The sequence below is a fragment of the Echinops telfairi genome, unplaced genomic scaffold, assembly GCF_000313985.2.
Source record: "Echinops telfairi isolate 266 unplaced genomic scaffold, ASM31398v2 ScPeMD7_5868;HRSCAF=6743_1, whole genome shotgun sequence".
NCBI lineage: Eukaryota > Metazoa > Chordata > Mammalia > Afrosoricida > Tenrecidae > Echinops > Echinops telfairi.
The window spans coordinates 3,580,319-3,591,658 of NW_022109768.1; the positions used below are offsets into that span (position 1 = coordinate 3,580,319).

At 39.2% G+C, this 11,340-nt stretch overlaps 1 protein-coding gene across 2 annotated transcripts in view; it reads right to left on the bottom strand.

Annotated features, from left to right (window-relative positions):
- The window catches only part of MND1 (meiotic nuclear divisions 1), a 70,121-nt gene that overhangs the window by 13,965 nt on the left and 44,816 nt on the right, over positions 1–11,340 (bottom strand). The window contains exons 5-6 of one of the 2 annotated variants that reach the window (XM_045295834.1): positions 9,852–9,926; positions 2,607–2,721 (exon numbers count right to left, since the gene is read on the bottom strand). In XM_045295834.1, coding sequence (XP_045151769.1) covers positions 2,607–2,721; positions 9,852–9,926 — 190 coding nt within the window. The remainder of the gene's footprint in view (positions 1–2,606; positions 2,722–9,851; positions 9,927–11,340) is intronic. The other variant, XM_045295835.1, reaches the window with a different exon arrangement.

Sequence of the window (11,340 nt, forward strand, 5' to 3'; positions counted from 1 at the left end):
AGAGAAAATTGTATGAGAAACCAAGAAAATTTCCTCAACATTCGAAAGGAGAAGAAAATAACTATTCAAAAAGCTGAGAGAACTCCAAAGAGAATACACTCCCCAAAGAAAAACATCGTAACATACTGTAATTAAACTATTCAATTTCAAGAAAATGAATCCGGAGGGCAGCTAGAGAAAAATGAACTGTTACCTACAAAGGAAAAGTGGTAAGGATAAGCTCAGACTTCTCAGTAGCAACTATGAATGCAAGAAGACAATAGAGAGACAAAATTCTGAAAGGAAAACACCTGTCAACCAAGAATTTATATCCAGCAATATTATCCCTCAAATACAAGGTAGAAATAAAGATATATTCGGAAAAAGAAAAACTAGAGGAGCTCGCATAAACAAGACAAGCATTATAAGTCATTACTTAATGCAAACAGAACAAGAGAATACTGCATGGTTAAAAATCAGGAAAGATGTGCATCATGGTTGTATCCTCTCACCCTAATTATTCAATCTGTACGCTGAGTAAATAAGGGAAGCTGGGTTACATGAAGAATACAGCATCTGGAGGGGAGGCGGGCTTATTTACCATCTTCAATATTCAGATAACAAAAACTTGCTTGCTGACAGCGAGAAGAGCTTGAAGCACTTGCTGATGATCAAAGATTTCAGCCTTCAGTATGGATTGCACCTCAATGTAAAGACCCAAGTCCTCACAACTGGACCACAGGAACACCGTGATAAATGTAGAAAAGACTGAAGTCATCAAGGATTCTGCCTTGCTTGGATCCACAATTAATGTTCACGGAACCATCTATCAAGAGATCAAAAAACGAGCTGCATTGGGCAAATATGCAGCCCAAGACTTCTTTAGATTGTTGAAAAGCAGAGAGTTTACTTTGAAGACTAAGGTTTTTGTGATAGTTAGGTTTTCTTGTGCCAACATGGCACCTATAAGAAGATGTGGATGGAGTTTAGCCTGTCAATGAGGTCACAGACTGATCGCCCTTGGGGGTGCGACTGAGATATATAGTTCTTTGGAGGACAGCCTCTTTCTCTCCTTGGTGGTTGGACCAGAGCACTGCTTAATGCAGCTGCCTGTATCATCATGTGTGCTGTGCCACCTAGCTGAGCCATCTGAGGACTACATCGCTGTGCTGTTCCATGCCGTGCTTCACCTTGCCGTGTCTGCTGTCAGTGGGTAGACTCAGCCCGTTTTCCCACCACTCCAGATGCTGCACCTCCATCCAGTCACCTTAAATTGCTACACCATCAGTAACCACTGAGACCTGCTTTGTCAAGCTGCACTATTGGCTTCTGCTACACCTCACAGCCTCATCTTCCTACTGTCTGCCTTGCTGGCCTTAGGCTAGTGGCTGGATGTGTTGGAAAGACCTTCAGTATATTACCTGGCCCATGAAAGTGAGTTGGACTGGGTTCTGTACTGCTGTTTGGACAAATTTGCCATTATATTCCTTTTCACTCTATCTATCTATCTATCTATCTATCTATCTATCTATCTATCTATCTATCTATCTATCTATCTTTCATCATAAGTGTCCTGGTTTTGCCTCTCTAGAGAACTCTGTCTAATACAGTATTGCCTGACCCAAGCAATGGTATTCTCAATCACTTCATAGGCATCTACAAGTTGAACAGTGAATAAAGAAGACTGAAAAAGAATCAATGCACTTGAATTATGGTGCTGGCACAGTTTAGTGCCATGGGCTGCCAAAAGAACAAGCAAATCTGTCTTGGAAGAACTATGGCCAGATTTTTCCTTAGAGGCAAGGATGGCATCACTTTGTCTTACATACGTTGGACATGTTGTCAGCAGAGACCAGTAGCTCCTGAAGAAGGACATCATGCTTGGTGGAGTAGAGGGGTAATGGAAAAGAGGAAGACCTTAAATGAGATGGATTGATACAGTGGCTACAACATTGGACTCGAATATAAGAACAATTGTGAAGTTGGCACAGGACCAGACAGTGTTCTGTTCTCTCATGCAAAGGGCTGCTATGGGTCAGAACAGAGCCATATTGCCTGCCAATCCTGGAAGCACCTGGCATCTGACCTGATTGGATTAATGTGCTTCTTCAGTCATAAGGCTGACCTGCTGACCTTGGATTCCTTTGTCTGGGAATGCTCGTTGCCCTCCTGCTGACCTTGGGCTCAACAGCCCTTGCAGTTATTGAGTCAAGAGAAGCCTCCAGCCCAACATCTGACCCAGAGACTTAGAACTTGCACAATTCTACAACTGCGTGAGACATTTTTCTTGGCCTAAATTTCTCTGTATACATACATTTATTCACTGCTTTTATTCTCCTACAAAACCCAGCCTGAGACACCTACCTACTTTCTCTGCTTTTGAAATGTTCATATTTTCCAAGTTTCCACTGTCAATATTTTAACAGTCATCCTTCAATAGAAATAATGATGCGATATTTTCCCATCATGCTGTAACATCAAAGTTAGAACACAGAACGCAAACACCCCTCTAACTGGCTTTATTTTCTCTTGAACTAGTACACGGAGATGGTTACCCGGCAACTAGAAGTATACAAAGTTTCTAGCACTATCAAAGTTTAAACCACCAAATTGTGGTACAGACTTACGTATTTCTTCCACAACTTGTGGATCACATTCTCTGTATTTTTCTACTTCTGCCTTTAGCTGATTCCGTTGGTCCTGAAGTGAGGAGAGTTCCTTTGCTAGCATGGTTCGTTCTTCCTGCATTCAAAACATTTTTATGTGTACTTAAGACCAATAAAACGCCATATTTTGTGAGGTAATATATTGTATAAACACATTTTGAATCACATGTCTCATGAATGACATATGCATTAGGATTCTGACCTTAACTTAATATTATATATAACCAGTTGCTGTTGATTGGATTCCAACTTGTGGTGGCCTCAAGTGTATCAGACTAGATTTTCTGAAATCTTAAGCATATTTCATATACATGAATTGGAATTATTAAGTAGCATGAAATGTTCAGAAACAGTTGTAAGGTTACTGAATATCTCTGTATGAACTCTGAAACAACCAGGCTATATCAGGGCTTGAAAAGGTAAGGGAATTTCCCCACACATTTTTGAAGCCCCCTTCTGTATTAGGTTAAAAGCAAACAAACTGTCCCTCTGGTAGTTTCACAAGATTATATGTATCTATGTAAGTGAGATATTACATCAATAATTTAACATTTTTTATATTATTTTTTTAACATCAATAATTAAACATTTTTTCCTGAAAACATTTTTGTAGATAAAATTTTAACCTTTAAAGATGCTTAACCTTTACAAATATTTAAATATGGGAGAAATAGCAGAGTTGTAGCTTGTGTCCTCATTCCATTTTCCTTTAAAATGGAAACAGAAAAAAGCTTTAAGATTCAATAAACATCATTTAAAATTCTAAGTCGTATTTCTCCTGAAAGGTTGAACTCATAGCATTGTGTGTTGATGTCATAGTCACAAACATTTAATTTATTTTTGTGAAATTGTAACAAGTTCTAACAAAAATCAAATGCTGGCAAAGACATTACTGGGTATGTCTGGGGTAAAATCAAGAGAAGTTGAAGTTATCTACTGGAACTTGTCTATAGGTCCTTCTGGCTTATATTTTTGTATTTGTTTATATGTAATTTTTCTACTGTTGTTAGCTGCCTCTTCTTCAATGTGAAGAAAGCATCTTTTTTAGCCTCTATAGAGAGACTATGATGTGGGAAGCTATGCCAACAGTACTTCAAATACCAGCAGGGTCACCCCCAGGGACCAGGCTTCATTTAATAAAGCTTCCAGACTAAGAACAGATTAAGTAGGAAGAAAAGGTGGTTCACTTCTGAAAAAGTAGCGACTGAAATAGCAGTGGAACAGTGTCTGAAACAGTGTCAGAAGACAAGCCTGAGGTTGGAAGGCACTCAAAATGCCTCTTCAAAGTAGAAGTGACTTTAATGACAAGGATGGAAGTTGTCAAAAATTAAATGGACCGTGGAAAGAGCACTACCCTAGGTGTTAGTGGACTGAGGACAGGTACTGGCTATTTAACTCGATAGTCATATGGTTTACAATGTCAGGAATGACAAATTCAAGGGGAATGGTGATGTGTTTATCATCAAAAAGAACATTCCAAGATCTATCTTGAACTGTAATACTGTCTGTGATACGACGATAATTTATGCACATAAGAAAGTCTAGTTAATACAACTATTATCCAGATTGACTGTACAACTACTGAAGCCAATGATGAACAAATTGAAGAATTCTACCTACTTCATCAGTGTGAAATTGATCAAATGCAGGGATAAAGGAACAACAAGTGAACTAAAATCGATGGAGAGAAAGGCGTAGGATGTCTCGTGGGGCTTAACCAACCGAGAGGAATTACTGATACCTGAATGAAGGCTGAACAATGATAGTGGGATAAGAGGAAAGTAAAAGGAAATAGAGGAAAGAACTAGGAGGCAAAGGGCATTTATACACATATAAATATATTTTTCCCTGAAAATAAGACATTGTCTTATATCTATTTTTCCTCAATAAGTCATACTATGGCATATTTTCAGGGGATGTTTTACTACTATTAAGTATGGTACAACAATCTACATTTTATTCAAATATAATGAAGTCGTCTTCTTCTGGAACATCGACCCACAGTGCTGAGTCAAACGGCAGCCACAGCTTTACTTCTTCCCACTGAGGACACACAATACCTAAAGCAGAGCCTCCTGCTCCCCACTCCACTGAGACTTTTACTTTCACTTTCCATGTCTCCCTCTGTGCCTCAGCTTGCAGCATGCACAGAACGACCGGGACCTCACAGGGGGAGCCCACCTTGTCACGATGGGGCAGATGAGAAGGACTGCCAGTCTTCGTTACTGCTCCACACCAGTACGTACGCTGCAGAGCCACGCCTATCACTATGTCTTATTTTGGGGGTATGGCTTATAAAGCGCAAAAGCTTAGAAATCCTGCTATGGCTTATTTTATGGGTATGTCTTATTTTCGGGGAAACATGGTATTATGTAAGTATTACGGTAGCAGATGGACATTGAGCCTTGATTCAAGTACTCCCTGAAAGCAAGAACACTTTGTTCTACTAACCTGGCATTCTGTGATGCTCTCCTTCCTGACACAATCACTGAAGGCAAAATAAGTGCATAAGCAAATGTGGTGAAGAAAGCTGATGGCGCCCAGCTATCAAAAGATATAGCATCTGGAATCTTAAAGGCTTGAAGATAAACAAGGAGCCATCTAGCTCAGAAGCAACAAAGCCCACATGGAAAAAGCACACCAGCCTGTGTGATCATGAGATGGGATCAGGTATCTGGCATCAATGACCCAAACAAAAAATCATTTCAAAGTGAACAAGGGGTGTGTGTAGGATAGACACCCAAAGTCCATCTGTAGACAATTTGACATTCCCTTACAGAAGGGTCACAAGGAGAGACAAGCCATTGAGGGTGCAGTTTGGCACTAATGAAACATACAACTTTCCTCTAGTTCTTTAAAGCTTCTCCTCCCCCATTACCATGACCTCAATTCTGCCTTACAAATTTGACTACCAGAGCATATACACAGGTACAAATAAGAGCTGGAAACACAGGGAATCCAGGACAGATAAACCCATCAGGACCAAGAATGAGAATAGAGATACCAGGAGGGTAAGGGTAAGGTGGGGAGAGAGAAGGAGAATCAATCACAATGATCAACATATAACATCCCCCGCGGGGGGATGAACAACAGAAAAGTGGGTGAAGGGAGACAGGGGACGATGTAAGATATGACAATAATAATACTAATTTATAATTTATCAAAGGTTCGTGAGGGAAAAAAATGAGCTGATATCAAGGGCTCAAATAGAAAGAAAAATGCTTTGAAAATGATGGCAACATATGTACAAATGTGTGCTTGACACAATGGACGTATGTATGGATTGTGATATGAGCTGTAAGAGCCCCAATAAAATGATTTAATAATTTAAAAAATGAAATTGATCAAATGTGCAATAAAGATATATTGATATTGGTGATTAGAATGCAAAAGTTGGAAACAATGAGGGAGGATCAATAATTCCAATATAAGGTCTTGGTGATAGAAATAAAGCTGGGGATTACACAAAAGAATTTTATATGATCAATGATTTCATTGCAAATACCCATTTTTGACAACATAAACAATGACTATACACATGGACCTCTTGAGATGAAATAAACAGCAATTAAATTTATTATATCCTGGGAAAAGACAATGGAGAAGCTCAACATCACCAGCAAAAACAAAGGCAGGGGCTGACTGCGGAACAGATAAAATATTGTTCATTTGGAAGTTCAGTTTAAAGTTGAAAAATATTGAAACAAGTCCACAAGAGCACAAATATGACCTTGGGTTCACTGTACCTGAATTCCGAGACCATTTCAAGAACAGATTTAACACACTACATGATACGTGAAGAAAGACGAAAGTGGATGTCAGAAGAGACTTGTTGCTCAACACAGAAGAGTAAGGTAACGAGAAGAAATGAGGAAGTGAAAAAGATGAATACAACTTCAAAGGGCAACTCAAGGACACAAAGTACGGCATTGTAATGAAATGTGCAAAGACCTTAAGTTAGAAAGCCAAAAGGACAAACACACTCAGCACATCTCAAGCTGAAAGAACTGAAGGAAAACGCAAGCCTGTGTGAGAATATTGCAAGATTCTAAGGGCAAAATCTTGCGCTGGACATGTGACCAGGTGGGACTATTTTCTGGAAAAGGATATCTAGTACAAGGAGAGTGAAGAAGAGGAAGACCCTCCACAGACGGACTGACACAGTGGCTGCAGCAACAGACTCAAGCAGAACCACCGTGAGGAGCGCAGGATCGGGTAGTGCTTCAATCTGCTTTAAGAACGAACGCAGCTTCACTGTGCGCCGTAGCGGCCTCAAGGGCGCCTAGCAACATCAAGACTTGTGCACAGTTCCTCGCTGGCTTGTAATTCAAAATCTGACTTTATGTATTTTTCTACTGCTGTTTTCGATGTGCAGAAAGGTCCTTTGTTAGCACCTGCACAGAGTAGTCAACTCTAAAGCAGGACTGCCAACAAAACTCTCTTCTTATCATATCCTCGTCACCATTATTATCTTGAAGAGTATCTACTAGACAACCCAAACAAAACCAGTTATCATGGAGCTGACTCGGACGCCCGCAACCGCATGTGCATCAGAGCAGACCTGTGCTCTAGAGGGGTTTTCTTTCACTTTTCCAGAAATATGAATTTACATTAGCCATTTAATGACCCTGCTTACATTTTCCACAAGTCACGTAACTATTCTTACCCTCTTCTTCTGAATTCTTCCTCCATACATAAGCTCATTGTCTCCTAAGATCCTCAAATGATCTCTTGAGTTGGTTTTATCAATTTGATCCCATATGGCTCTTCCATAGGGTTTTCAATAGCCCATGTTATGTTGGAGGCAGCTCATCAGGTTTGACTCAAGATGGTTCGAGATAAATGGAAGCTCAAACTTTCTCTTAGCAGCTGACTATGTGAAACCACCAAGGCATTCCTATCAGGTAGATAGAGGGGAGATATTTTTTAAAGTCTTGCTATGTGACTCAGAACAAGTGCAAGAGGTCACTTTTCTCGGGAGGCTTTCTGCACCACTGCTCTCTTCTGATAGCTGTAGTCATCCACTATCTTTGTGGGTGAGTTTTTTTCCTCCTACTTACATTGGTTCTGGTAGACTAGAAGGCACACAGCAGATGGGCTAAAAACTTCTGGAAATGGAGATGTGATTATTAGTTGATACTATTTCTGTGCATTCTGGTCAGTGTTGAAGAAAAAGAGGATTGAGAAATAGTTGGTCCTATTGTTAATTGAAGAAAAAAATACAACCGCTTCAGATATGCCTAGAATGTACCTTCTCTTGAATATTTGTCAGAAAGGACCATTCAATTTCTAATGGTGATGGTGCCGACTGTTCATAAGCATGTACGCGAGTTGTGAAATGCATAAAGCCACTGTAAACCTATGGTGTGTCATTATTCCTTTCTACAATGTGACCCGTTTAGAGTAGCTTTCTTTCCCCCATCAAGGCCTACAAATAGGGTAATGCCTTAAGATTTTCAGAATAGAGGCCCAGCTAGAGAGCAAACAAACAAAAACCCCAACCAAAAAAGATCATTGCCATTGATTACAACTTGTGGTGACTCCTTGTTACAGAGAACTGTTCCATATAGTTCTCTTGGCTGCAATCTTTGTGGAATCCATTGCTAGGTCTTGTGGATTGAATTATGTTCCCCCAAAGTATGTATTGTAATTCTTAACCCTTGTACCTAATGGCACAGTGTTTAAAGCATCCAGTTGTGGAAGAAAAATGTGGTAACCAGCTTCCATAAAGATTTGTAGGCTTGGAAACAGTATGGGGCAACTCTGTTCTAGAAGGGTGACTCATATAAGGGTCACTATGAATTGGAATCTATGATAGCAATGTTAGTTGTTGTTTTTTTTTTGGGGGGGGTTCCAAGGAGGGAGGTATATCTGTGGTTAATGAGGAAGTATTAGAATAAGGTGGATTTGATCATCAGTGTCAATGTTTTTTGAGATATGTAAGATCAAATTAAACAAGCAAACACAAACAGAAAAGTTAAGAAAAGATTGTGTGTGCGTGTGAGTAAGTAGGGGGTGGAGGGGAAAGGGAGGAAGACAGAGAGAGCGAGTCAGAGAGGGATGACAGAAAGGGGGGGGGGGGAAATGAGGGAGAGAATTCCCCTAGGTTGGTACCCTGAATTCAAGCTTCAGCCTCCTGAAAGTTTGTTTGTTAAAGCCACCTACCTGTTATAGCAGAACTAGATGACTAAGACAGACTTTGCCACTAGGTGGCTTCAAACCTTGAATATTTAGATTAGCAAACCAAACTCATTGTCTTTGAGTTGATTCCAAGTCAATAGCGACCCTAAAGGACAGAGTAGATTTGCCCCTGTGGGTTTCTGAGATTTTAAATCTTAACAGGAGCAGACGACCTCATCTTTCTTCCATGGAGCAGCTGCCGAGTTCAAATTACTCACTTTGTTAAGCACACCACTTCGCCACCAGTACCCCTTGTTCAGGTTAGCAGTAGCATGTGGAAGTCATTTGCACCACCCAGGGACCTTACATGGAACGCAGTTAGTGGTTTATGTGGACCTTCAATATTTTTAAAGCCATAAATTCAAACTCTAGATAAAACTAGAAAGTAGAATGACTGCTTTGAATCCCTAAAATAATACTTTCGAGAACAATATTCCTTAAAAAATAAAATAGGTTAAAAAATAAAATAAAATACGTTAGTGTTCATTTAAACAATGTAAAAGTACTACAAAGCAACACACATATTATGTAATAATTTTCAGGGGGGTTTTCTATTAAAACAAAAAACAAAACCCCCCCAAACATTCAAATATTTATATAGGGCTTACTACCTGCCATGGATCTGTGGGTGGTATAAATAGTTAATGCACTCAGCGGCTAACTAAAAGGGTAGAAGTTTAAATCCACGCAGGTCCTCTTCCAAGAGTTTTGCAAATATTAACCAATCTAACCCAGTTAGGTAGGGTTCACGGTTTTCAATAATACAATTGAGAAACAAGGGGTTTAGGAGACACCCAAACCAAATCAGTCTGGTTCCAAGGCTTATGCTTCTTTGCTATGTTGCCAAATACAGTACATTAATGATAAGAGAAAAAATTCCATATTCATGTTTGTGAAACCTCCCATGTCAAACTTTCTCGGATCCTTTCCACTTCTCTTCTAGAAGGAATGATATCCCTCCCACCTCTGTCCTCATTCTTCTACTTATAAATGCCATTATTAAAGGCTCTACAGACACAAACTTACCGTCTGCTCCCGGCCAATTTTGGCTTTGTCAATGTTTTTCTGTAGGTTTGCGTGCTTTTGGCTTCCCTCAGACAACTAGAACATCAAAAACAAATTCAGATCAGTTAACAGATTAAAGAGTGAAGACTGTATTAAAACCATTTGTAACTTAAAAACAAAGAAGACAAAGAGACCAAGGGACCATCAATTATTAGGGACCGTCAGATGAGTTTTAGGGAAGACTGAAAATGAGAGTTAAAGCACCGTTCCCTCTTACTTCCAGTAAAATGGACAGGCTTTGATTTCCCCTAGTCTTCCAGTCTTCATTTATCAGGTTCCCTACCCCATCTCCATGCACTCTCAGGCCTACTCTTGCTTAGTTTGAAACCGAACATAAAAAGATGTTAAATGCTTTATATATTTTCTCTTAAGATTTCAGTTCATTCTGACTAATGTCTTTTCAAAATACCCCATGCTGGTGTTGTCTTGTAGACTTGTGAGTTTTGTGACTTTTCACTAATAGAGTTATAAAGGGACCAACACTTATTATTTTTAAATGAGCTACTTTGTGAGAAACTGTATACATGATAGGCTACGTTTAAAGAGAAGAAAAAAATCTGTTAGCCTACTGTCAAGAGAGTTATGCATTTGAAAAATGATCAGCTAAAGCATTGTACTCAGTTTAGCAAGTAACTGCCGTAAGTCACATGTAGTAACGGATTAAATAATACCAAGATAGCAGAAAAAGGGAATATTTATTAGCCTGCGCTGGACACACACAAAAATTACTGATTAGTTTCTGAAAATTATTTCTGTTTCTCAATTTAATTAACTTCATCTGGGCTCATGACTAAATAAATAACAACAGGATATTCCCAATCTTTTTCTATGAACTAACTAGACATTTCAGATTCACATGATTTTCTAAGAAATAGTTAAACATTTCAGATTCATGGTTAAGTAAGTGCCTTCTTAACACATGTCCCATACACACTCCAACTCCTGAGTTAAAATCATTTAGAAAATAAGTGGTTGGATAAATGTAATCTCTTTTTGGTTTATTACATAAGAAGCTGACTTGACAATGAGACCCAGTTATACATACAATAAATAGATAATCTTTTTGGGACATATAGTGCCTACCAAAATTTTTTCACCTGAGGGCTAGTGGGAAACAGGTATCCCACTTTTAGTGCATGCTGCCATCTGCTGGGGGCCTGTACAACGAATGAATCTGAAGAAATGTCATTCTACCAACTCTAGTACCAGAAGAGACTTCTTAGGACATATGTGTCTCATTAAATCTCTCAAGACCCATATGACCTCAAATTGTTTTTTGTTTTTCATCTCATGCAAAATGCATTTCATTGCTGGAAACAGTTTCAACAAAAAATTCAAAGTAGAAAATTCTATGATGCTCACCTTCCCGACACAACCGCTGAAGACAAAGCGGGTGAATAAGCAAATGTGGTGAAGAAAGCTGATAGTACCCGGCTATCAAAAGATATAG